General features: G+C 52.5%; 1 protein-coding gene and 1 long non-coding RNA gene across 2 annotated transcripts; both read left to right on the forward strand.

Moving 5' to 3' along the window:
* The first annotated feature begins 683 nt into the window (after positions 1-683).
* Positions 684-6,149, forward strand: LOC105724142 (uncharacterized). The gene is made up of 2 exons (XR_010342044.1): positions 684-797; positions 2,678-6,149. It is a non-coding gene; the product is annotated as an uncharacterized LOC105724142 (long non-coding RNA).
* A 1,854-nt stretch (positions 6,150-8,003) lies between these two features.
* On the forward strand, positions 8,004-27,008 carry DISP2 (dispatched RND transporter family member 2). The gene is made up of 8 exons (XM_064374854.1): positions 8,004-8,122; positions 13,322-13,651; positions 13,932-13,961; positions 14,123-14,246; positions 14,535-14,650; positions 14,840-14,967; positions 15,297-15,394; positions 16,733-27,008. Exons 1-8 carry the CDS (start codon positions 8,004-8,006, stop codon positions 19,991-19,993), a joined length of 4,206 nt encoding a protein of 1,401 aa, XP_064230924.1. The 3' UTR covers positions 19,994-27,008.
* The last annotated feature ends 494 nt before the right edge of the window (positions 27,009-27,502 follow it).

Here is a 27,502-nt window from a genome sequence, read left to right on the forward strand (position 1 = left end):
CATCAGGAGTAAGGACCCAGGGAGACAGGAGAGCTGAGCAAGGGCACTGGGTCTGTCTGCAGGCGACTAAGGAAGGCCACTGTGGCTAGAGCACACCAGGCAAGAGGTTGTGGCATGTAGCAGAGGCCACAGGAGTCAGTGGAGACCAGACCACAGGGGCTTTCAGAGTGCAGAGCCAGCTGGCAGCCTGGGCTCCCTCCCTGCTTGCCTAGGTCCATTCCAAAAGTTCCCTTTTCTGTGTGTGATTTCCATTATCAGGCTAGCTCCCTGGGCTGGGCAGCACATCACAATTCATGCCTGGGGCTTGGCACCCAGGGCAAAGATTCCACCAGGTCCCCTACTAGGGTCACTGTGTCTTCCTCCAACCCACTTGTAGGAGTCAGTGGGTTGACTAATGTGTGTGAAGCACTGCATGCCTGGCCTGGCATTCAGTAGGAGCTCTACAAATGTTCAGAGCCAGTCCCTAGTGTAAACAGCCTTGTCAGCGTTGGAGACTTCTGCCTGGATTCTGTGGCATCTCATTACCACACCAATCTGGTAACGGCTTGTTCCCCAGCCTCCCCATCACACACATGTGTGCACGCGTGCGCGCGCGCGCACACACACACACACACACACCCTGCTTTCAACTGTCCTTTGCCCAGATAAGGATTAGCCTATCCCTCTTCATTCCCTCGAACCTTCTGTACCTGGCCCTCCCAGTGCAACTGGTCAATCCCAGCCCCTCCCTGACCTGTACAAATACACCTGAGGACAGACAGTGCCTCAGACTTCCTGCCCCTGCTCTGCACTCTCAGGTAGGGACCTGGCTCTGCTTGCTGTTGGCTGGGGACAGTAGGGTCTCTATGGGGTATGTTGTGTGTCCGTGTGGTCAGGATCTCTGTGTGTGTATATGCATTGAATCGGTATCTGTGCTTCCGTGTCTCTGCGTGGAGGTGTGTGTCTGTGTGCATGCATATCTGTCCATTTGCCCTGTCCCCACTCCTGGGCTGGGCCCCTGCACTTCTGCTCTCTTCTTCAGTTATGATTAATTTACAGTCTTTGCCATGGCAGGCAGGGGGGCTTAGCTGAGAGGGGAAGAAATTGCATGAGGTCCCTTCCAGAACTGCCAACTCAAACACCTAGGCCTGAACTGGGGAAGACAGTCTTAGGACTGTCTTTTCTCTTTTGTCCTACCCAGATCGTGACTAGCCCTAAGGTTTTCTTTACCTCTTCTCCCTGCAAAGCCCAGCCCCATGGGTCTCTTCTAGCCTCATCACTCACTAAGGGAAAGGATGAGGGAGCAGAAAAGACCAAGGGTATAGTTCACAGGCTGACCTCCGCTGAACATTTTTAGTACAAGTAGAAGCCAGTGAAAATGGGTGGCTCAAGAGGTGCAGGAAGCCGGGTGCAGTGGCTCATGCCTGTAATCCCAGCACTTTGGGAGGCTAAGGTGGGAGGATCGATTGAGCCTAGGCAACATAGTGAGACCTTGTCTCTACAAAACAAATTTTTTTAAATTAGCTGGGTGTGGTGGCACATGACTATAGTCCCAGCTACTCCGAGGCTAAGGTGGGAGGATTGCTTGAACCCTGGAGGTCAAGGCTGCAGTGAGCTGCGATTGCGCCACTGCACTCAGCCTGGATGACAAAGCGAGAGTCTGCCTTAAAAAAACTTTTTTTAAAGAGGAACTAAGGCTCCCTAGAAAAAAAAGGTTCAGGGGGCCGTGTCTTGCAAGAGGTTGGGGTTGTTGTATTGCAGGGGCTGTTTGTCCTTGTATGCTCAGCAATCTTATAAGTACCAGAGAGGCCTGATGTCAAGTATATTTTCTCCTGACATCACATACTACACTTCCATCCGTGGTTTGAAAAAAAAATGTACTGTGTGTTCACTGGGTCCATTCTGGGGTGGTCCACTGTGACTTGCATGCCAGCCCCAAGCAAGATATGGCCAGCCTTGGCACCAGGGTACCTTGGCAGCTCCATCTCATGACAGCACGGCTTGTTGGTGAATGACAAGTTGGCTCAGACCCCAAGCTCCACTCCCTTCCAATCCTGATGGGAGGAGACAGGTACACGCAGCTAGGACCCGATGGAAGTTTTCCATTCGCTTGTACCTCAGGGCAAAAATCACAGGGTCCCCTGGACTCCTCAGGGGCCACCAACCCATTCCTGTCCTACCAACCCTATCCTCCCCTTCCCTGCTCTGGGCACACTGATCATGCCAAGCTTCCGGCTCCCACCCCATGCCAGGTGTTTACAAAGGAAAAGAGTCTGTAGGGACAGGGGTATCATGACTAGGCACATGGCTGGCACACAACATAATAGTGACTGAATGGAGATTGAAATCTTCCCAAGTAGAATCGGATTAACACATAATTGTGAGTCTAGGGGGGCAAGTTTAAGAGTATGGGGTGTAGGGGCTGGTACATGTGCTGCTGTGTCTCCATCTACCACCATGTAGGTGAACCCGCTGTGTTCATTTAACCCCCATGCCTGGCACCTATGGTGTCAGCTCTATACTGGTGCCAAGCTAAGCCAGAGGAGGCAGTTTTTTCTCTTTCATCCTTTGAAGGGTGTGTGTGTGTGTGTGTGTGTGTGTGTGTGCGCGCGCGCGCGCGCGCATGCACGCCCTGGGAAGGAGAAGAGAAAGACTGTGAGTTGATTACAGTAAACTAAAAGTTACCCGTTGAACACAGGTGTTCCTTGTGTCATTCCCTGCTCTTGCCCCAGAAAGATGGACCCAGGTAAGCGCTGTGACTGGGAGGCTGGGAGGCTGGGAACTGGAAGAGGGAGGAGAGTGGTGAAAGCAGGGGCTATCAGTCAGCCATAACTAGTGCGTGCCAAAAATGTATATGTGTGTGTGTGTTTGTATGAAGGTGGTGGTAGGGGTCCACAATGAAAACAAGCCCTTATATTCTGTACAGCATATTACAGTTTAAGAAACATGCTTTCACGCCTGTAATCCCAGCACTGTTGGAGGCCAAGGCGGGTGGATCACCTGAGGTTGGGAGTTTGAGACCAGCCTGACCAACATGGTGAAACTCCGCCTCTACTAAAAAAAAAAAAAAATACATATATTAGCCAGGCGTGGTGGCACATGTCTGTAATCCCAGCTACCTGCAAGGCTGAGGCAGGAGATTTGCTTAAACCCAGGAGGTGGAGGTTGCAGTGAGCAGAAATTGTGCCATTGCACTCCAGCCTGGGCAACAAGAGTGAAACTCCGTCTCAAAAAAAAAAAAAAAAAAAGAAAAAGAAACATGCTTACCCATGTTTCTTAACAGGGTAGATGCTTCTCCCACTGCACACTCAAGGCCCAGGGGAACTAGAGGTCACGCTCAGGGCAAGGCCATGGAAGTTCGGCTGGGTCGGAATCCAGAATCCAGCTCTTGGGAGCTGTGCCACTGGCTTCCCCTCAAAATGAACAAAAGATCATCCTAGCCTTTAAGAAGTAGCAGGTGATTCCCACCATCGGGGCACTTCAGAACACACAGGACCACTCAGGTGGGTGCTGCAGAAGGAGCCCACCAGACCCACAGCTGGGCAGCCTGGTTGGCTCCCATGTGGATTTCCTGCAGGAGGACAACATACAGCTGAGCCAGGGAGATTTCCAGGTGGCAGGAGGCATGAGCAAAGGCCAAGAGCTGAGAACAGAAGGTCATAAACAGGAGACAACAAACAGCTCTGAGACGCTGAGCAGAGATTGGGCCAAGATATGTGGGGTGTGACAGAGACAGTGACAGATGGAGAGGCTGGCAGGGTCGCTGGCACGAAGGCAGAAGCAGAAAAATCAGGTGAATGACAGGGTTGGCCACCATGGAGCACCTCCAGGCTGACAGAGTTGGGACAAGAACCCATACCTCCTAACTGGCCCCACTCCACCCAGGAGGGCTCAGCCAGCCCTTGAGCACACAGGGACACACCACTGAACCTTATATTGACTTCCAATATGTATCTTTGCTGAGAGAATGAAGGAGTGATTGTCAAGCGAGTGACCATGTCTGAGAGGTCTTGTTGGGGTAGGGGTGTGGGCACAAAATCCCTAGCGCCAGGGAAAAGATAGGTTTTTTACTGCAGAACCAAATGACCAAAGCTGCTGCTTTTTTTCCTTTCCTTTCCCACAGGTCCAAAGGTAAGAAAGTTCCCCCAACGCTCTCCCCCTTTTCCTCCCCACTGTCATGTTCTCCAGACTGCCAGCCTCCTTCCTAGACTCTCAGGGAGCAGCCACCACTTCCCCAAATGAAAAGAAGGGAGCAGGCTCAGGCATCAGCCCATGGGGGAGGGGCTGCACTCCTCCACCCCCTGCCGGCTGCAGCCTTCTTCTTGGCGTTCTCTCCTCTGTTTTCCCATCTGTCTCTCTCCTTTCCTCGCATCCCCTCCCTGCCCTAGCAGCCCATCCTCTCTCCTGCTGCTTCCCCGCCTGTTCTATGCTTTTCTGCTTTCCTGGCTACCCTCACAGCCTCGCTGGATGGCTGGCTTGCTCCCAAACCCCAACCACACTATGGGGCCCCTAGGACCTACTTCTGCCAGGGAAGGGAGACTGCCTCTCCACCTCATCCACTGGCTACCACCAGCAGACTCAGTTCCTGGGCCTGGGTCTGTGCGCCAACCCCCAAATAAAAGAGCCATAAGTGGAAAAGTAGGTGTGGTGGGAAGTGGCTGTTTCCAGGCCTCACTGAGCCTGGATGGGGCAGGGCCTACTCTACCATGGTCACAGGAAAGCGCGAAGCCCTGGAGCCTGCCTCTTCCCCACTGGTACCAAGCCCTAATGAAACCCTAGGAGGCAGAAGCAGACTGGGGAGTTATCCAGCCCCAAGAGTGGGAGCATAGCCCTTCCCTGCTCCACAGGGTCCCAGGCCCCCAGTCCCCTACCATAGAAGCAAGGTGGTGTCTCTTGCTCCCGCTCCCCCCAGCCCCCACCGGGCTTGTGGCAAGAGGCAAAGAAACTCCTCTGACCCTGGAGCTTCAGGAATGATACCCCCCAAGATAGCAGGTCAAAGCACACTTTTTCCAGGCCTCTTCTGGCTGAGGCAGAAAAGCTTTGACTTTACTTTGTATTCTTCCTGATTTCTTGGGTCTGGCATCTGCTCAGGAACAGGTATGAGCTCACACATACTCATGTACACAGAACCATGCACTCCATGCACGTATCTGTACACATAGCAGGTTTGTATATGAACCCACCCACGCACATGTACACAAACATAGCTATTTTATGTAAATGCAGCACACACCCTGTACACACACACACACAACCTATAAAAAGAATACATACATCCTCACCTTTCTACCTCCTACCCTCCATCTCCTCTCATCCTCCAACTGTCCACCTTCTCCTTCTCCTCAGCTCTTGCATCTCCCCTGACCCAGCCTCCTGTATCCCTTTGTCCCTGGCCTTCAAAGAGTTCTTATGTAGCCTCCTCCAGCCTCACCCTTGCTAAGTACAATGAGCCTGCAGTTCCTAGCATGGCAAAGCCTCTAATCACTCTGCAAGGGTTCCTGGGTGAGAGAAAGGAGAAGATGAAATAATTCTGCTTCTTAGTTGCAAATAAAATAAATCGAGGTCCAGGGAGTGGGAGTCATATCTCAGCTCAAAGAATAGAAACCAATAAATCTAGGTTGCTCCCCTTCTATCTGCTCAGTGCTCTGGCCTCACCAAGATACAAGGCAGAGGGCTAGAAGCAGTCATTTGCTATCTGTGCCCCCCGCCCTCCACCACAACCCCTTGCTTGCCTAGGAATCCTGAGTCCCCCAGGGAAGTAGGGAGATGGAGAGTTGATCTTAGGTAAGCTTAGCCATGACCTCTTGACTCTGACGTTGTTCATTTGACTTTTCACAGGGACACTGCCACGGGGGACATGGCCATGGCCATCCTCCAGGTCATGGCGGGAAGCCCCCTGGCCATGGCCCAGGGCCTTGTGGCCCACCCCCTGGCCATGGCCCAGGGCCTGGCGCGCCACCCCCTGGCCATGGCCCAGGGCCCAGTGGCCCACCCCCTGGCCATGGCCCAGGGCACCCACACCCTGGTCCACATCACTGAGGAAGTAGAAGAAAACAGGACACAAGATGGCAAGCCTGAGAGAACTTCCCAGCTGACCTGGAAGGAGACCCGAACCAGAATCTTCTTTTCCTAATAAACAGCCTCCTAGAGGCCCTGTTCTATTCTTGAAAGAGCCTGTCTTCCTTCATATCCACCCTGGCTGTCAGAGGGCCCAGTTGTCTCCAAGCTTCCTCATTGTGAAGATGGGGCAACCAGCCAGGCATTCTCAGAAGCTTAGCACCATGGTGTTCACTATAAATGGCTATGTAAGGTCACCTCTCCTCTCCTTTTCACTCCTGGCCCCTCCCATCGAGGGACCTCAAGTGTGGCCTCATCACCTCTATGCCATCCTGTACATCCAGATCTGGGGGGCCTTCCGAGGTTGCAGCTTGCATGCTTCACTCTACAGACCAGAAGCCTCCCTCCACTCCAGATGGGTTTCTCACCATTCCCTGAAAATACACTGAACTTTCCAGCCTCCTTACCTTTGTTTGCACAGGTAAGGAAGAATGCCCCAACCCCCTGGTCAGGAATGTCTTCCTCTCTCCTGCCTCCCCATTTCAAAGCCTAGTCTTTCTTCCAAGCCAGCTGAAGCCCCACCTTCTCCACGAAGTCTTCCCTGAGGCCTATTAGGAAGAAAGAGGTCCTCTTTCTTTGCATACTGCCCCTTCTCTGCAGCAAAGCTACAGAGAAGAGATACTGTCAATCAACTCATGGGCCTGACCACATCTTGCCTGTTGGCACCAATTGATGGGCTGGCCCTTTATCTCTCCAACCAAACTATAGGCTATTCAGGGCAGACCCAACACTTCAACACCTCTAGATTCTCCCACACCATTGCTTATGACCTGTGTCTTACACAGACTGGCATTGGCCCACATTTTAGTGATACCTACAGTCCAAGTGTTCCTGACTCTTCCCCAGCCCCGTCTTCAACCAAGGCCTCTCCCTGCACACATAACTAGGCCCTGAACAGCCTGCTTGCTGTAAAACCCTTTCTGCCTATCCAAACCCCACATCCGGGATCCTCTCCACTCCCCACACCCCAGGCTTCTCATACTGCCAATATCTATTCTAGATCCAGGCCCCTTAGCCAGGCCTGTCCACAGTCCATCATACCCAGATGTGCTCTACTCACGGCCACTCCCTGGTGGAGTCAGTGGCTATTGGGCACCTCCCAGGCTAGGGTAGGGGGGCAGGGGTGACTATAGAAAAGGATCTGGGGTCACTCAATCTACCCTTATAACAAACCTGCGCATGTACCTCCTGAATCAAAAATTAACCTTAGCTTACTGTAACTGTTTTTTTCACTTTATAAACCTTTTAAATCTTAAAAAAGAAAGAGAAGGAGCTGGGGATGATCTGAGCATCTCTCTTCTTCCTCCCTCCTCCACCAGACTCCGCACTTGAATAACGGAGTCAGGACTCCACATCTGAGGGGTGCACACCTAGGTCCAGGTTGAGGTCCAGAAGGATGGGAAGAAAGACCCAACCTGATGCCTCGCACCACTGGGGAGGGGAGGAGGGCGCTAGCGAGCCGGGTGCCTCGCAGGCCTGAAGCCGTTGGCCTCTCCACCCGGAGCGTCCAGCCCTGGTACGGACATGGAGCCCGCCCTCTATCCGAATGGAAGGGTCTGCGTTTCGATTTATGAGGATGTCTGCATGGGCCGCGCTCCCTGGTTCCTTACAGGAAGGCCGAGGCCGCTAGGAAGGGTTGGACTGCCGGACTCCTAGCAGAAACTCTCAGGCCTGGCCGGAGCAAAGGGGCGCGCACACCCGCAGCCCCGCGGTCTTAGAGACAGGGCGCTCCGCTCCCGCCGCGGCGCCGCGCCCATTGGCTGGGCTCCTCCTTGCCCCGCCCAGCGACCGGCCCGCTCGGAGCCAAAGCATGCGCACGAGCCCGCTGCCGCCGCCGCCGCCGCCGCCGCCGCAGCAGCCGCCGCGGCTTCAGCACCAGCGCCGGGACAGCGGTGCCGCCCACGGGCATGGACGGTGACAGCAGCAGCAGCAGCGGCGGCAGCGGTCCGGCTCCAGGCCCGGGTCCGGAAGGGGAGCAACGGCCCGAGGGGGAGCCCTTGGCCCCAGACGGCGGCTCCCCGGACAGGTAGGGCGGACCGCTCCGCAGACCCAGATCACAGACCTTCCGAGCACCCCCGCCCCAGGTATCCCCAGTAGCCGCCATAGGTTGCCCCATTCATTCCCCAGACCCTCCGGGAGCCCCTTCCCCGGGGTCGCCAAGCTCCAGGCCCCCCTCGCCACGCCCTCATCCTGCCGGGTCAGTTTCCTCGCTCCCTGACACCCCCTAGTGTCAGCCCCCATCGCCCTCCCCGCTTAGGGAACCTGCCCCACCCACGGCTCCTGCCCCTCCTCTAAGGCCAGGACTCCCTGGCTCCTCCGGCCCCTCCTTCTAGGCCCTGCCCCTGCGTCTTCTCCGGAAGCCCCAAGCCCGCAGTAACCTCAGTCCGGGTTTCAGCGTGTCAGTGTTCATGAGGGTGTTCGTGAATCATGGACAGGAGAATCGCCGAGGCGGGTGTCCTGGGGAAGGCAGACATTCGGCAGGCACGTCAGGGACTGTCTTTGTCACCGTCAGTCTCTTGCCTGTCCTGCATGGCCCCCAGCTGTGCACGTGTGGGTTCCAGTCCCTGCATGTGGCAGCCACACTGGCTGGAGCCGCTAAGATGGGAAGGCTCTGGTGCTCAGGCCGCTGGCCTGTACCACCCCGGAAGAGCCCCGGGCTACTGGGACAGGAGGGACACCTTCCTGCTGAGGACCCAGATCTCAGTACCTCTTCTCCCTTCCTCCACCATACGTGTGAGGGAACAGCCCAGCTAGGTAGCAATATGGCGCAATTTCTGTGCCCTGCCTGGCTCTGCCGCCCCCAGAATCCCTCCTCTGACATGACACTGCCTCTTTCCTGCCTGGACTGAAATAAAAGGCATTCTTTGGTAGCAATAGCAGAGGTGGACACATCGTCTCCAGACTACCCCAGTTAAAATGTACATTCTGTACCCCAGAGGGAGAGAAAGCCCCACAAGTAGAGAGAAATGTTTTCTTCCCTTTATTGTGAACATATTAGCCTGGATAGATTTAGCCATCCTTCAGTCTGAAAGTCACAAAGCCTTCAACAGGGTGAGACACAGGATGAGTGTATTCACCAAACCAGGGACCTGCCTGGGACTATGTCCTGATCAAAGAGACCAAGGATGGAGCAGTGACAGGGCAGAGCAGGAGCCTGGGGCCAGAAGCATCCCTAGAAGAGGCAGGAGAGTCATTTGCTGTCTCGGATATCTTGCCAAGGATCAGCCGTGTCCAGTCTCATTTCCCCTGGGCATAGGATCCACTTGCTGTCTTCCAGAAATGCCCTGGGACCTCTGGCCCCTCGCTGCACTTCTCCAGAGACCATGGACACTAACTGGGAATAGGGACTTGCTTATGTGATTCAAGAAACATGCTCCTGCTGAGCTGAGTAGCACTCTGGGGATAGATACACAGTGAATCACACACACATGTGCGTGTGTGCACACCCTTACCAACACACTGGCTAGAGAGGAATTTGAAAGAGGCCACACTTTGTGTTTTTAAAATTACCTTTTTATTTTCTTAGTTGTATGAGCTGCTCCCCCATCTGTCTTGCCCACTCTGTGGGATCACATTGATGTTCATATGGCTGTGTGTCTGTGGGCTTGAGGGCATGGTTAGTACAATATAAATTTGCCCCTTATCGGGCTTCCAGGTTAGGCCTCTGTGTCTGGGATCTTGTCAGCCAGGCTCTGATTGCAGGGATGTTGGCCTCTTGAGTGAGGCCTGCATCCCCACTTTCCATCCCACGTTCCATCCCACTGCCTGCCCTACTCACTTGGCTTATGGGCCTGCAGGCCCAGGCAGGCAGCCCAGGAAGCTACTCATTCCAGTGAGGGCCATGGAACTGAGGAAGTGAAAATAAAAAACCCCTGTGTAGGTCTGGGATGCTTAATTCCTATTACTACTGAGCCTCCTGAGAGCAGAGGGCAGCAGGAGCTGACAGGAGAAAGCTTTTATTCTGAGAAGAGTGGAGGTGACTTTTCTCATTGGGAGATTTGAGGAAAAGGCCTGGCTCTACAGCAGTCAGAATATGGAAGGTTTCAAGTTCTGCCACATTGATAATGGTTGGCACAGTCAGGAAGAGTGGGACTGGGGGCAGCTGATCCTAGGTCGCTGAAGAGGAATAGCAGGGGTTAAAGGGAAGGAGCTGGGGCCAGGGAGACTCCAGCAGAAGCAAACGAGTGGTGGAGGTTAAGATCCCCCTTGAGGCCGGGCGCGGTGGCTCAAGCCTGTAATCCCAGCACTTTGGGAGGCCGAGGCGGGTGGATCACGAGGTCAAGAGATCGAGACCATCCTGGTCAACATAGTGAAACCCCGTCTCTACTAATACAAAAAATTAGCTGGGCACGGTGGCGCATGCCTGTAATCCCAGCTACTCAGGAGGCTGAGGCAGGAGAATTGCCTGAACCCAGGAGGCGGAGGTTGCGGTAAGCCGAGATCGCGCCATTGCACTCCAGCCTGGGTATCAAGAGCGAAACTCCGTCTCAAAAAAAAAAAAAAAAAAAAAAAAAAAAGATCCCCCTTGAAGAAAAGCCAGCTAAGGAAAAGGGTGGACTTAGGAGGTTTGGCAAACTGGGTAAGCAGGAGTGCACCCATTATTCTCCAGTATCCTCTGGAATGCTAGTTTCCCCTAATGCAAAAGAAACTGACACTCCACGTGGTGCCCTGGCTCCTAAAACAAGCCCAGTGCTCAGTTATCTAAGGCCATGGGCAGGCTGGCATAGGCCCCCCACCTCCACCCGGGCTGCCCCACTTTCCTGACCCCTAGAAGGCAAGCCCTGCTCTGAAGAGGGATACCAAGGCTAATGGATCATCTTCATGCCTCCAGGACCCAACCCAGAGCAAGCACAATGCTAAGCACAGGATGGGTGTGCAAGAAAAACCTGCAGAATTGAACATCTTAAAGAAGTCAGTGTCCACACTTACACACACAGCTTAGACCATTTATCCAGCTTCTCTCTGGCCCACAGGGATTGGCCTTACAGGGTCTTTTATCTGCCAGGACACTGGTTGCTTGTCATTAACTTTATAGAGTCATCTGAGGTCTTGCTTTAGAACAACTTTGGTCAAATTCCTATTTTCCTAAATGTTGAGTTTGTAAAAAATAAGTGATTAAAATCATGAGATCAACTTTTGATCCAGCTTTTAGATAATCAAAAGTTAAGTATTTGTACATGTAGCGAGGTTCTCAAGGTGTGAGAAGTTCTAAAACGGAGATATATTATCTGAGGTGCCAAAAGAGGACAAATTGTAAATACAAACACACTCCTAAAAGTATATGCTCCCTGCCGCACTGACCATGGGAAGAGGCAGGAAAGCAAACGTGTCTTTCATATGACAGACTCTGTGCCAGGCACCTCACATATGTTATATCAGCTAATCCCCACACCAAACCCAAGAGGTGGGCATTATCCCATATCTTCAACAGACAAGGATGCCAATGCTCCAAGAAGTGTGTGTCTTTCCCAAGGCCCCAGAGTTAAAGGGTGATGGAGTCAGGAACCCACCTCCATTGTTCCCCCATTTCACCCTCAGCATGAGGGTCATTCTCTCCTGGACTGCTGGGCCAGTCTGCCATCCTTCTGAGAAAAAGAGAAAGAGCATATTTATCCTTGCCAGTTCCTCTCCTCGGTCTCTGGGCAGAACTCAGCCTCTGTGGGCAATGCCTAGCTGCCACTGAGGCCAGGACTGCAGCTCACAGCCCCTTCAGCAGTGTAGCAACCAAGACTGGAAGCCAGGATTGGCTCCGCATAGATCTGGCTCTCCTTAGAAGCTATGCAAACTCGCGAGCGGACTGGGTGAGCCAGGCAGAAGCAGGGGAGAAAGAGACAGGGTTCCTCAGCCCAGAACCCCTCTGGGAACCCTCATGGCCCTGGGCACTCTGTTCTCTGGCCATCTTTTCCTAATCTGGGTCTGCAATCCTGCCACTGGGGTCAATATTCCACCTCCCCCATACCCAAGGAGTGGAGCTGGGCGCATGCATAGAGCATTGCCCTGAGCATTGCCCTGAGTAATTTTGGGAGAAGAATCTATGCTGACTCTTTTCTGGCAAGTTCCTTGGGGTGAGGAGGGTGTCCCAATTCCTCTCCCAACTGTGCACATCCTTACAAAGTAAAACTGCTCTGCGCATGGCCAGTGACAGGGTAGGTGGAAGGGTAGCAGTTGCTTCCACAAACTTCCCCTGACCACCGTAACCCCTGTCAAAGTGGGACCCTCTCTGGGCTCCCTCAGCCCTCTGTGACTTCCCCACTCGCAGCATTCAACATGTTGGACTATTCACATTTCCCAACTACTGTGAGTGCCTAGAGGGCAAGGACCAGGTCTTATTCATCCTAGCACCACTATTAGCAGCCGGCCTAACACTCATTCAACAAACATTTCCAGGAGCCTTTCTGTGTGGAAGGCACTATTCGAGGCCCTGGCTATATGGAGATGAACAAATGCAACGGGTCCCTGTTCTCCCAGCATTCACATTCCACATGAAAGACAGGCAATAAATATGACGACACTATAATAGAATATTAAATTGCAACAAATTTTATGAAAAAATATAAAGCAAGGTAGGGGGATTGAGAGCTGGTGGGCAACTATTTTAGAGAGAGTAGTCAGGGAAGGCTTCTCTGAGGAAGTACTAGTTGAAACAAGACCAGAGTAAAAAAGAGAGCTATGCAATTATCTGGGGGACGAGCAACCCAGGCAGAAGGAAGAGAAAGTTCCAAGGCTCTAAGATGGGAATAGGAGTGCAGCAGGTGCTCAGTAATCTGTCTGGCAAGAGAAAGAGCAAATGACTGCAGCAGAAAGAGCACAGGACTGCAAGTTGGAAGAACTGGGTTCAAGCACCAGCTCTTCATCTGTCAGTGAACCTGTTTTCAAATCTATCAGTCGAAGAAAATACCTCCTTTGTGAGGTTTCTGTAAGGAGTGAGTAAGATCATATACGTGAAAGCACATTCAGTGTCTAGCACAGGGCCTGGCATGTAGCAGGCTGCCAACTGTTTTCTGAGGGTGTGGAAAATGAGTGAATAAGAGAATGGTATCCAAGAGGTAGGCTGAGGGCACAGATTCGAGCCCCTGGCATCCTTACCTCTTACTTCTCCCCCAGGACTACTGATACATCAACCCTGAGTTCCTGTCCCTTGTCTTGTCTTACTGAATAATGCTGGGGCATGGGGTAGCTCACTACCTTCCCCCAACCCAATCTTCCCTGCCTTCTCTCTTCCTAGCACCCAGACCAAGGCTGTGGCCCCTGAGGCAAGCCCAGAGAGAAGCTGCTCCCTCCACAGCTGCCCCCAGGAGGACCCTTCCAGCTCTTCGGGACCCCCACCAACAACTTCCACCCTCCAGCCTGTGCGTCCATCCAGCCCCTCGGCCCCTGCCCACTTCCCCTATCCCCGGGCACTGCAGGAATACCCGGGGGGCAGTTCCCTGCCAGGACTTGGGGATCGGGCAGCTCTCTGCTCCCATGGCTCCAGCCTCAGCCCTTCCCCAGCCCCCTCACAGCGTGATGGGACCTGGAAGCCACCCGCTGTGCAGCACCACGTGGTCAGCGTCAGGTAAGGAGGGGCCCAGCAGCCTGCCAGCTGCCACTGGAAAATGGGGCAGGGCTTAAGAGTGGGGCAGACCCCCAGGGCTCTGGACTCCTTTGTTAGGAGGCAGCACAGATGCAATAGGAAGTAAGGGTTGGAACTTAGGAGTGGCAAAGCCCTAAAAGGGTTAATATCATCATTTATCCCTCACCTGCCCACTCCCACCCCACCTCCATCCCCGACACACACCCTGCAAGAGGACTCTGGCAAGCAAGCAGCTTCTCTTCTCTTCTTTTCTCTTCCACAGGCAGGAACGAGCCTTCCAGATGCCAAAGAGGTAGGCCTGGGCCTTCCCTGGACCTCTAGGGGTGACCAGGCTGGTGCCCAGTTTAACCCTGTTCCACGTGCTCTCTGCTCTACCACCCCTTCTTGGTGGAGCCTGAGCCCAGCACTCACTGCCACCCACCCAACTCACGTGGGCTCCTCCCTCTTTCCCAGCTATTCCCAGCTGATTGCTGAGTGGCCAGTGGCCGTGCTGCTGCTATGTCTGGCTGTCATCTTCCTCTGCACCCTGGCTGGACTGTTGGGGGCCCGGCTGCCTGACTTCTCCAAGCCTTTACTGGTGAGGAGCCAAGGGGTGGGAGAGGGTCCCCAGGCCTGGCCACCTCAGCCCAGCCTGGGGCAGAAAGTTGGAGGTAGGGTAGCCATGTTGGACTGGGGTTAGGATAGCCATGGTAGGCTCTTGACCTCCAGAGAGAGTTGGGGAGATGGTATAAAGTTCAGACTCACATCCACAATTCAAGCAGGTGGGCTGCCCTCCCTGCTCTGAGGAGTCAAAGGGGCAGAGCTGAGAAGCACCCAGAGAACTCCTCCCTTGCCCAGCTGCTCTTCTCCACCCTCCTCCCTACAGGGCTTTGAGCCACGGGACACGGACATTGGGAACAAGTTAGTAGTCTGGAGAGCACTGCAAGCCCTCACAGGCCCCAGGAAGCTGCTTTTCCTTTCCCCAGACCTTGAGCTGAACAGGTAACAGGCTCTCATTCTTCCACTGTGGGTGGGAGAGGAAAGAATGAGACCTCCAGGAAGGAGACATTGGGTGACCCACTCCAAGGCAGGTCAGAGGGGCTTGCCAGGGCTCCCTGGGGAGTGGTCTCTGGCCTCCTCTGAGTCTTCCAACCCTAATGGTGCCTGGCATAGATATTCTCTCCACTTCAGCTCAAGCTCCCACAACGCTCTGAGATCTGCACCCAGGGGCAGTGCCCAGGAGAGCGTTGTCCGGCCTCGGAGGATGGTGGAGCCCCTGGAGGACAGAAGGCAAGAGAACTTCTTCTGTGGCCCCCCTGGTAAGTGGCAACCTGGCCAGTTCCTGGTTTTAATAGTGGTCCCCACCCCACCTAGTAGGACAGGCAGGCCCGGAACAAATCTAGGCAGAAACGAAGGGAAGGTGGTCAAGCCAAGGAATCCGGGTTACAGCTAGGAGGTTGAGGGAGAGTTCTCAGATGCTCCAACCAGGCAGGGTCAAGCTGGGTTGGGGTGAGGCACAGGGACAGGATCAGGCAGCCCATGTAGAGGCTTGAGATGCCTGAGAATCTGAACCTCATATGGCATGGGTAAGCATCTTCCCTTTGGAAGACCCAAGGACTGAGCTCCGGTTGATGGGGGTATGTTGCAGAGAAGAGCTACGCAAAGCTGGTGTTCATGTCCACCTCCTCGGGCAGCCTATGGAACCTGCATGCCATCCACTCCATGTGTCGCATGGAACAGGACCAGGTGAGCCGGCTGGGGAGCTGCCAGGGGTTTGGGGGGAAGTAAGGACACGAGGGAACTGATCCCAGAGAAATACAGCTGAGCCAGGACTGCCAGGGGGTGGACTGGGGAAGAGCATTCCCTGCTTAGAAAATTATTCCAACCCTGCTGAGAGGCTCCAGGTTGGGGTGGGAAAAGAAGAATCGGCTGTTTTTAGAAGAGCCAAGATAGAAGTGCTGGAAGCAAGCCCATGCAGAGCCTGGGGGTTTCCAAAAGGTCCTGAAAGGGGCCTCCAGATTGGGTGAGGAGGCCCTGGCCCAGGGAGCTGAGACTGTGGGCTTCAAGGCCCCTGCCCCCATCAACCTCAGCAGTGCCAATCCAATTATGCTAACTGGAGAATCATACACAATAACATCTGAAGAAAGGTTTGCTGCTAAAAACGGTGTGAAAACCACGCAGTAGCCCAACCCCCCACTTCACATGAGGATATCCTAAGTACCAAAAGACTGGTTAAGAACATGTGTTCTAGAGTCAGATGCCTGAATTCAAGGCCAGCTCTAAGGCTGTCTTGCTGTGTGACTTCAGGCCTGTTTCTTAACCTTTCAGTGCCTCAGGCTCATAAGCATTAAATGGAGATAATAAAGGTACTTTCCTCACAGGAATGTGGTGAGGACAGATAATGAGATAGAATTTGAAAAATTACAGCATAATGACTGGCAATAGTCATATCTCAATAAGCGTTACCGTGTTGTCGCCATGATCTCAGGCCTAAGGTCACACAGCCAGTTAGTGGCAGAGTAAGGGCCCCTGACTCCCACGCCAGTGCTCTCTGTACTACATCAGCTGTCATGATGTCAACAGGAGGAAAGGAGAAAAAAGGAGGCATGAGATTTGAAAAAGAAATAGTGTGGCCCTGAGAGGCTTTAAGCAGTGCAGTGGACAGAGGTGGGAGGCTGGGGTTTGCCAGTGACCCTGAACCTGGAATGTTTTAGTCTCCACTTTTCCCATTACTTGCTTCAGCTCCTTGGACCCTTGGCCCTATCTATCTGTGGCTGCTACCTCCACTTTTACTCCTAGCTTAGGCCACGAGGAGTTGGGGTGTGTGACCTACAGGGGCTCTTAGAGCAGGCTGAAGCCTCCGGCAGCATCCCTAGGCTCTTCTTTGATGAAGTCAAGCTGTAGGTGCTGGCACCTGGGCCAGGAGCCAGAGGCAGCTGGGAAACAAGCCGGTTTCACTAGGCTGTCAAGATCCCTCTCTGTGCCTGCCCTGTATTGTGAAGGGAGGTGAGAGAGCCTCGTACAGGACTGGGAAAACCTGGGCCTTTGGACTGCCCTGAGCTCTCTCCTGTGTGTGTCCTACAGATCCGCTCCCATACCAGCTTTGGGGCTCTATGCCAGCGGACAGCAGCCAACGAGTGCTGTCCCAGCTGGTCCTTGGGCAACTATCTGGCTGTGCTCTCCAACCGCTCCTCCTGCCTGGACACTACTCAAGCTGACGCAGCCCACACACTGGCCCTGCTTCGGACCTGTGCCCTCTACTACCACAGTGGTGCTCTGGTACCCTCTTGTCTGGGACCCGGGCAGAACAAGTCCCCACGCTGTGCCCAGGTTCCCACCAAGTGCTCCCAGAGTAGTGCCATCTACCAACTCCTGCACTTTCTGCTTGACAGGGACTTTCTGAGTCCCCAGACCACTGACTACCAGGTGCCCTCCCTCAAGTACAGCCTGCTCTTCCTGCCCACCCCAAAGGGTGCTTCCCTGATGGACATCTACCTGGACCGGCTGGCCACCCCCTGGGGGCTCGCTGACAACTACACCTCTGTCACTGGCATGGACCTGGGCCTCAAGCAGGAGCTGCTGAGGCACTTCCTGGTCCAGGACACGGTGTACCCCTTGCTGGCTCTGGCTGCCATCTTCTTTGGCATCGCCCTGTACCTGCGCTCAGTCTTCCTCACGCTCATGGTGCTGCTGGGGGTGCTGGGCTCACTGCTGGTGGCCTTCTTCCTTTACCAGGTGGCCTTCCGCATGGCCTACTTCCCCTTCGTCAATCTGGCAGCCCTCCTTCTGCTCAGCAGCGTCTCCGCCAACCACACACTCATCTTCTTCGACCTGTGGCGCCTCAGCAAGAGTCAGCTGCCGTCCGGGGGGCTGGTGCAGCGCGTGGCCCGCACCATGCATCATTTCGGCTATCTGCTGCTGGTCTCCGGCCTCACCACGAGCGCGGCCTTCTACGCCAGCTACCTGAGCCGCCTGCCAGCCGTGCGCTGCCTCGCCCTCTTCATGGGCACGGCTGTGCTGGTGCACCTGGCCCTCACGCTGGTCTGGCTGCCCGCCTCCGCCGTGCTCCACGAGCGCTACCTGGCTCGCGGCTGTGCGCGCCGGGCGCGGGGCAGGTGGGAAGGCAGCGCGCCCCGGCGGTTGCTCCTGGCGCTGCACCGGCGGCTCCGCGGCGTGCGGAGAGCAGCGACCGGCACCTCGCGCCTGCTCTTCCAGCGCCTGCTGCCCTGCGGCGTCATCAAGTTCCGCTACATCTGGATCTGCTGGTTCGCGGCGCTGGCGGCAGGGGGCGCCTACATCGCAGGCGTCAGCCCCCGTCTGCGGCTGCCCACGCTGCCGCCGCCCGGCGGCCAGGTCTTCCGGCCCAGCCACCCCTTCGAGCGCTTCGACGCGGAGTACCGCCAGCTATTCCTGTTCGAGCAGCTGCCGCAGAGCGAGGGCGGCCACTTGCCTGTAGTTTTGGTGTGGGGCGTCCTGCCCGTGGACACTGGCGACCCTCTGGACCCTCGTAGCAACAGCAGCCTGGTAAGGGACCCTGCCTTCTCGGCCAGCGGCCCCGAGGCCCAGCGCTGGCTGCTAGCACTCTGCCACCGGGCCAGGAATCAGAGCTTCTTCGACACCCTGCAGGAGGGCTGGCCCACGTTGTGCTTCGTGGAGACTCTCCAGCGCTGGATGGAGAGCCCCAGCTGTGCCCACCTGGGGCCTGACCTCTGCTGCGGCCACTCAGACTTCCCCTGGTCCCCCCAGTTTTTCCTGCACTGCCTGAAGATGATGGCTCTGGAGCAAAGCCCCGATGGCACCCACGACCTGGGACTTCGCTTTGATGCCCACGGCAGCCTGGCCGCCCTGGTCCTGCAATTCCAGACCAACTTCCGTAATAGTCCGGACTACAACGAGACCCAACTCTTCTACAATGAGGTCAGCCACTGGCTAGCAGCAGAGCTGAGCATGGCACCTCCAGGTCTCCGCCGCGGTTGGTTCACCAGCCGTCTAGAGCTGTACAGCCTGCAGCATAGCCTGAGCACTGAGCCTGCTGTAGTGCTGGGCCTGGCTTTGGCACTAGCCTTTGCCACACTGCTGCTGGGCACCTGGAATGTTCCACTCAGCCTATTCTCCGTGGCAGCTGTGGCAGGCACCGTGCTCCTCACGGTAGGACTCCTGGTTCTACTCGAGTGGCAGCTCAACACTGCCGAGGCCCTTTTTCTCTCTGCCTCAGTGGGTCTCTCGGTGGACTTCACGGTCAACTACTGCATCTCCTATCATCTGTGCCCACACCCTGACCGCCTGAGCCGCGTGGCCTTCTCTCTGCGCCAGACCAGCTGCGCCACAGCAGTGGGGGCTGCAGCCCTTTTTGCAGCAGGTGTGCTCATGCTGCCCGCCACGGTGCTGGTCTATCGCAAACTCGGCATCATCCTCATGATGGTCAAATGCGTCAGTTGTGGCTTTGCCAGCTTCTTCTTCCAATCTCTCTGCTGTTTCTTCGGGCCAGAGAAGAACTGTGGGCAGATCCTCTGGCCCTGCGCCCACTTGCCATGGGATGCTGGTACTGGAGACCCTGGTGGGGAGAAGGCAGGTCGTCCACGACCAGGGTCAGTGGGAGGGATGCCCGGGTCCTGCTCAGACCATTATGAGCTACAGCCCTTGGCACGGCGTCGGAGCCCCAGCTTTGACACCAGCACAGCCACCAGCAAGCTGTCCCACCGGCCCTCAGTACTCTCTGAAGATCTGCAGCTCCATGATGGCCCCTGTTGCTCCCGGCCCCCACCAGCCCCTGCCTCCCCAAGGGAGCTGCTGCTGGACCACCAGGCAGTCTTCAGCCAGTGCCCTGCCCTGCAGACCTCCTCCCCCTATAAGCAGGCTGGCCCCAGCCCCAAAACCCGGGCCAGGCAGAACTCCCAAGAGGAGGAGGCTGAGCCCCTGCCTGCCTCGCCAGAAGCCCCAGCCCATTCCCCCAAGGCCAAGGCTGCAGAACCTCCTGATGGCTTCTGTTCCTCAGCAAGCACCCTGGAGGGGCTCAGCGTCTCTGATGAGACCTGCCTAAGCACCTCTGAGCCCAGTGCCCGTGTACCAGATTCTGTGGGTGTGTCCCCAGATGACCTGGATGACACTGGGCAGCCAGTCCTTGAGCGGGGCCAGCTGAATGGGAAGCGGGACACACTGTGGCTGGCACTGAGGGAGACAGTGTATGACCCATCATTGCCTGCCTCCCACCAGAGCAGCTTGTCCTGGAAGGGCCGAGGGGGGCCAGGGGATGGCAGCCCTGTGGTACTGCCCAATAGCCAGCCAGACCTGCCAGATGTTTGGTTGCGCAGGCCCAGCACCCACACGTCAGGCTACAGCAGCTGAGGGGGACCGGGGGAGGCTGGACGGGGCGTAGAACCCTGTCAGGGATGACACGGCAGGGGCAGCACCTGGCTGCAGCCGAAAGGTATTTCTCCAGATCCACAGGGAGAGGTCTCACCCTCCAACTGTGGATGTTAAACCCTGCCAAATGTCCCAGCCTTGATCTGTCTGCTCCTACTCCTCACATCTGGAGGATTCCAGTGAGAGGGATTTTGGAGGGGACCTGCTTGTGACCTGGTGAGGGTTTGTCTGCCCCCATAGCACCATCTAAGACCCGTCCTCTAGAAGTGGGGAAGGCCAGATGTCTAGCTTCTGGTATCAGAGGAGGGTGACCTGGCCCCCATCCCAACTTCCAAGAACTTCAGTGAGACTAAGGGACCCTGTCCTCGGGATCTTGTCAGGTTCCTCACCGACCAGAAGAGCCTGCAGGAATCTCCACAGCCTCCTGGGTCTCACCCCTTTCATGGGCTCTTCATAAGGACACTTCCCTCTCTTTGGGGAGCTTCTCTGGGCAAAATTGGGCTGGGGACCTCTCTCCCAAACTGCCCTGCTCTCCTCACACTCACTGGTTTGACCAGAAATTCTCCAAATCCAGCCATAGGTGGCTGCTGGGAGTGCAGCAGAAGGAGGATGGTCAGCCTCAGAGCATCTCTAAATTACAGGACAGTCCCTCTTTGGAAGCAGGCTCCTGTGCTCTTCTGTGTTAATAAACAGTAAGAATCCTCCACATCCCTGTACATTTTAGTCTCCTTGGAGTCTATCTCACTGCTTCATTACAGGGTATCCTGATGTTGGTTAGGTTCTTTTGCCTCCAATTTGTAGGTAAAGACATTGAGACTAAGTAAGATGAACTGACCCCAGAGTCACTTAGCCACTAAATGGCAGAGAGGTTTCATTCCACCACTACAACCTCCAGTCTCCCCTTGGCTACCTGCCTTGGGGACATTGGCATATGGCTGTCTTGATCTTTTACCTCTAGCATCCTCCTCCAACCTGTTTTCTCTGGTGTCTCCGAGTGAACCCAGCCGCCCTCTTTGGGCCTCCACTTTCTGAGAGAGCTGTATTCCGAACAAACCCAGGAGTTCCTCTCCATCTCACCTGTGCATCCCTCTGGAATCTGGCTGAGATGCCTGCTGCCCCTGGGGCATCCTGGCTGACCTGATTCCCAGGCTTCAGGAGCATGCCTCTTCTACAGCCACAGTGTATGGAGAGGCCCCACCAGAAGTGGTACTGAGGGGCAGAAGAGGCAAATCCATTCGAGGCAAGAACTGATATCTTCCCTTTGAGGAGTGTATGAGTCTGAAGCTGCTTCCCAGGTCAGGATCCCCAGCTTTTTAAGGACAAGTCTGTAGAGTGTTAAGTAGACCAAAAGCTGGCTCCTCCTCCCCAAAGCAGAGTCTGGTGGGGAAGTTTTATCCCATGTGAGAGCTCATGACACCAGGTAGCATCAACAGGTTTATTGAACACCGACTTTGCATGTGGTATTACCAGGGGACAGAGGTGTGGAAGAAAAACTGAACACCACCCTCAAAGAGCTCACCTTCTAGCTGGGGAGACAGCTTACATACGCACGCAGGAATCGGATGGTTCACCGACAGCGCCATATGCCTGGCATCATCATTGTCGAAGCTCAAGTACCCAGGACTGGGTAACAAGAAAGACTTTCTGGAGGAAGAAAAACTTGAGCTGGGCTTCAGAAGACCAAGCATCTCAGACTGGAAAGGGCCTTGGTGATCATTTATTCCAGCAGTTTTCAAACTTTGTGACCTCAGGACTTTCTTCAGAGAACCTCTGTGTGGAAAAACAATATATAAAACAGGTAAAAAGCAACTACTTTGGTGGGCGCTGGGTGTTGGGGGTGGAGTCAGCTCAGACTCTCTTTCCACTGCAGCCTCTCCGGGGACCTGGGGAACCCCTCAGGCTCCTGGCAGCTTCACAGAATGTAGTATGGAAACTACTGATCCAGGTTATTTTACAGAGGAGTATCAGAAGAGGGAAGGATTTTTCCAGGGCCAAATAGTCTGTGGCAGAGCTGGAGGCAAATGAGATATTTTTGTTTTATTTAGTTCTACTCCAAGTAGCCCACTAGAAGTGGAGCAGAAATCTAAACAAGACATGGGAGTTGCAGAAGAGACAGAAGACAGTAGGCAGGTATGGCAGGTTACCTTGGCTCCTTTGCAGGATAAGTAAATCAAGATGATTAACTCCTGACACCAGAAAGGGGAGGCTGGAACCTAATTTGAACCTATCCTCTGGGGGTCTGCTGGGACCTCTCTCTTCATGTGCAGGTAGCATTCGGCCTCTCTGGCCTAGAGCTGCTCATCAGCCCTGGTTTCTCTGATAATAGTGTCCCTCTGTTATCACACAGCCAGGCTGAGAGAGTCCTGGTATCCTTAGGGACAATGAGCCACAGGGAGATCAAGGGAACTCTTCCTCCCAAGCATGAGCAGAAGACACTTTGCCGGAACACAACCACTGAAATGTTAGAATGCAGAGGGGTAGATGGGTGGGCATGAGGGATTTGGGCACACCCGAGGGCCCTACTTGGGGATTTCTGGATCACATTCTTGCAGGCTTGTGACCACACAGCACTGCAGGAAGGCGAATGAGCCATAGAAGCTGATGCATTGATTAGATTTGTTCTTTATGTTGCCAGGCCCAGAAGAACACAACAGTAATCTAAAACATTACATCATACCTAGAATGGCCCAAACCAACAGCAGGCAATCCACATCAGTGGGAAATCTACCCTGCCTCTCTAGCTCTGACTCGGGAATGTGGAACTTAAAGCACTTTCAATTTCCTTTGAGTTGCAGCAGATCCTTCACTTTATTATCATTAGGGGCGCTTACAATGAGTGTATGGCCCTGGAGACATGGCTTAAGAGCACGCTGTGAGGCATGCAAAAACGAGTCAAAGCACTCATGCTTGCCCTGCAAAATTCAAGAAATCTCTCCACTGAGACACTTTAGTAGAACTACATTAATACTCATTTGGGACTTGAGGTCATTTCCTCTATTTGTGCCACTGATCCTTGAACTCACATTCAGAGTATGAGTATGTATGCTGTATGTTTTAAGAATATAACTGAGGCCGGGCGTAGTGACTCATGCCTGTAATCCCAGCACTTTGGGAGGCCAAGGCAGGTGGATCACTAGAGGTTAGGAGTTTGAGACCAGCTTGGCCAACATGGTGAAACCCCATATCTACTAAAAATACAAAAATTAGCTGGATATGGTTGGGGGAGTGCCTGTAGTCCAAGCTACTCAGGAGGCTGAGGCAGGAGAATTGTTTGAACCTGGGAGGCAGAGGTTGAAGTGAGCCGAGATCACACCAATGCACTCCAACCTGGATGACAGTGAGATTCTGTCTCAAAAAAAAATAAATAAATAAATAAAATATATATATAAACTTGGTACAGTCTGTTACCATGGGAAAACCTATCCTTCCATGGTTGTGGTGGTTTGGGGACTTTTAGAGTGACAATGTTAAATAGATTGATTTTACCGGCTGAATCTTAGATTTTACTGATATATGGCATATCCTATACCATGATCTTCAGGCAATATTACAGCTTGAGACAATTTTGAAAGAGACATTTCTCAAGAGATTTATAAGCCAAAACTTCCCTAACCCCCTCCACCTCATTCTGTCCTTCTCCCAATGCATGACAAGAAAGGGAAGAAGTCTTTAAATCAGATTTTAAGAAAGAGGATATATTGGTTTACAACCTTTGCCTATTGTCCAGAGAGTTTAGTTTCTGATCTTTTCTTTGACGGTGGCATGATCTCATTTTTTGATAATACGCATGGGTAATGGCAAGCTCTTGGGACTCCGTGCCAAGCATCAAGATCCCCTTTACGTGGTGATAGGAAACACAGACATTCCTCACCATTTCTACCCTCACCCTTGTTCGTAGGGATGACTGTAACTAAGGTCTTCAGGTATTTATGCTTAGGAGAAGAAATTGTTACTCAATTCACCGGGAAGATGAGAAACAAAACAAAGGCACTATGTGCTATGTAAATGCCTCCCTTCCAAAGCCACCCTACGCAGAGGAACCCTGGAAGGGCCTTGATACAGTTCTCATAATTATTATCAGGCCTCTTTGTGATGACTCAGATTTCTGTCAATAAAGGGGAAGATCAGATTTTACCAAATCCACAACCATCAAACAAACAAGAGCTTTAATATTGCTAAAGAAAACCACATACCTGAGCAGATTGATATAGATTTGAATTCATGACCACTTATCTTAACTGGACCCTCAGCTCTGCCTAACTAGTATCCATTCTAGCTACTAGTTTTGATTATTTATACTGACTGTTATATTTTCTCCACCTTCCTCAAATATCTGATGCCGTCACCTTCCCCCATCCCTCAGGGACCAAAAAAAATGCATTCTTCATGAAGAAAACTGAAACCTTCAAATAGGAATTTCTTCACTTTCAAGGCACCAAAGCGCCAACTTACCTACCCCTGCTCTTGCCTGCTCCTCTCCCCATCCCTTCTATTACAACGAAGGAAGCAGTGATGGCTCCATCAATGGCTTCTTACACCTTGTGTCAGAGGCCTTCACACTGTCCTACAGGGTCATGAAGACTTTGTAGAAGATAGGTGGACACAGATAGTTTTAAAGTAATCCATTTCCAGAGCCGCCTTCTCCATATGTTCCCCCTCCTCATATTGGCGGGCCTAAGAAGAAGCCCAAGGTCTGGCAGCTCTCCTTCCCAATTTGCACTTTCCCAGTTGCCTCCCCTACCTCATTCTGAATCCTACTTTGGCACCTTGCTCTTCGCTGTAAAAAACATATGAAAGGGCTACTTGAGAATGCTCTGCTTGAGGAAGTCCTCAAAAGAGCAAAGCCTGGAGAAGTTCTTTGAGAAAGTTCACAGGGGCAGCCTTGTGGGTCAGTTCTGTGCCTTCTTCATTTAAGAATTCAAATTCATTGAACATGTTATATTGAAAAAAAAAAAGAAAAGAAAAACATTTTTTAAAGAATTCAAATTCAGGCAAGACACAATGCCTGTAATACCAATGTTTTGAAAGGCTTAAGTGGAAGGCTAGCTTGAGGCCAAGGGTTCGGGAACGGCCTGGGCAACGTATCTACAACCCCATATCTACAAAAAATAATTTTAAAAATTAGCTGGGCATGGTGATATACGCCTGTAGATCCAGCTACTCCAGAGGCTGAGGCAAGAGGATCACTTGAGCTCGAGTTTGAGGTTACAGTGAGCCATAACCACATTATGGCACTCCAGCCTGAGCAACAGAGCCTTAATGCTAAAAAAAAAAAAAAAGAAAAGAAAAAGAAAAGAAATAAAGGACAATTCAAATTGCAAGTGAGATGGTTGACACAGGATATATAATAACCAGATTGATTTGAATGGAAAAATAAAATCAGACTTTTGCTGTTAGAAAGTCAGATTTGGCTCACAGGTTTGACAGAGAGGACAGTCTTTGCAGGTAGGATATATGATGGATATTTTCCCTAAAATGTAATAACTTTAATCTACAGCTCCAAAGTTTGAACAAAAACAGACTGAAAGTACAGATACAACTTCTTTTCAGCCAAGATGGAAGAGCAGGGGCCAAGTTTACCCTCCTGCCTGAAACAACCAACCAAACAGAAAACACATGAAACAATTCAAATTCATTGAACATGTTATGTTGCAAAATATACATAGCAAGATTTCGTCTCTATATCTCTTCATCTCTCGGTTTCAAGACACCAGACGTGAGGTAACAAAAGACAGTCCCTCTGAGGCAAGAAACAAGCAAAGTGAGCCCCTCAGTTGCCCAGCTTACTGCTTGGGAGGATGTATTTCAGGGAGGAAAAACCCAGGCAAAGCAAGTGACTCTGAGCTGAGGCGACAGCTGAGAGTTTGGAGTAGCCAAGGTGGCTGGAGTGCTCAGGACAGGGTAGTGGAGAGGAGAAAGGTGGATACATAGAGAATTCTGGGGATCTGCAAAGGGCCCCCCTTGAGTGTTCAACAGAGCATGATTCATCATACAAGTGTAAGGAAACCACTTGAGGCCGAGGAAAGAATCACCCAAAAACAATGGGCTGGAACAATAGCCAGAAGTCACACAGAGCCTGGACAGTGCCTGTCCCCATCAGCCAAATCAGAAAACCTCATAATTTATGGAGCACTGGTCAGAGCTCTCAGAAGGGCTTTGCCTTGTAGTGGGGATTTGTCAGCCCTGGTTCAAACATTGCTAGATCCCACCTAACAAATCTCAAAAGCAAGACCTGAAGGAATCAAACTGTTTCTAAATAACTGAACTGCATCCCAGAACAAAGTCCAAGAAGATTTACAGAAATCCAAAATTAATAAGCACCCGAAAATGTAAAATTCACAATGTCTGGTTCTCCAATAAAAAATTACCAGTCATGCAAACTATGACCCTTCATAAGGAGAAAAATCAATTGAAACCACCACAGCTGACACCTATGTGAGAATTAGACAAGGACATTAAAACAATTATTATAACTGTATTCCATATGTACTAAATAGAGACTAGGAAGATATTTCTTAAATACCCACTTTGAACTTTAGAGACAAAAAACTAAAATGTCTGAGATGGCTTGGGTAAGGTAGGCAGAAAGAGGATAGGAAGAAGTACCAAGGGGAATGAAAAATGTTTTGGGGATGATTGGTGTGTTTATTAGTTTAATTGTGGTGATGGTTTCACAGGTATTTGTCATTTCTAAACTTATCAAATTGTACACTTAAAATATGTGGTTTATGGAATGTTAATCATATCTCAATAAAGCTGTTAAAATTGTACTGAAACAAAACCATTGGGGGAAACTGGGTGAAGAATACAAAGGACCTCCTTGTGCTATCATTCATTGTAACTTCCTGTGCAATTATAAACAATTCCAAAATAAAGAATTTAAAAGTGTTTTTAAAATTAAAAAAAAGTCTAAGATGAAAAATCACTGAATGGAATTAACAACAGTTTAGACATTGCAGAAAAAACAGCAGTGCACTTGAAGACATAACAATAGAAATTATCCAAAAACACCAAGAGAAAGAAGAATTTTATAAATGAATATAAAGTGCTGGGCGAGGTGGCTCATGCCTGTAATCTCAACACTTTGGGAGGCTGAGGCGGGTGGATCACCTGAGGTCAGGAGTTCAAGACCAGCCTGGCCTACATGGTGAAACCCCATCTCTGCTAAAAATACAAAAATTAGCTGGGCATGGTGGTTCACACCTGTAATTCCAGCTACTCGGGAGGCTGAGGCAGAAGAATCACTTGAGTCCGGGAGACAGAGGTTGCAGTGAGCCGAGATGGCACCACTGCACTCCAGCCTGGGTGACAGAGCAAGACTCCGTCTCAAAAACAAAACAAAACATAAATAGCCTGGCATGTAAAAGAAAGAAATGAATACAAAGTATACACAATATGACTGAGTGAGTGGCTCATGCCTGTAATCCCAGCACTTTAGAAGGCCAAGACAGGAGAATCACTTGAGACCAGGAGCTCCCAACCAGCCTGGGC

Source organism: Aotus nancymaae, unplaced genomic scaffold (assembly GCF_030222135.1).
Source record: "Aotus nancymaae isolate 86718 unplaced genomic scaffold, 86718_ANA_hifiasm-v0.15.2.pri h1tg000011l, whole genome shotgun sequence".
NCBI lineage: Eukaryota > Metazoa > Chordata > Mammalia > Primates > Aotidae > Aotus > Aotus nancymaae.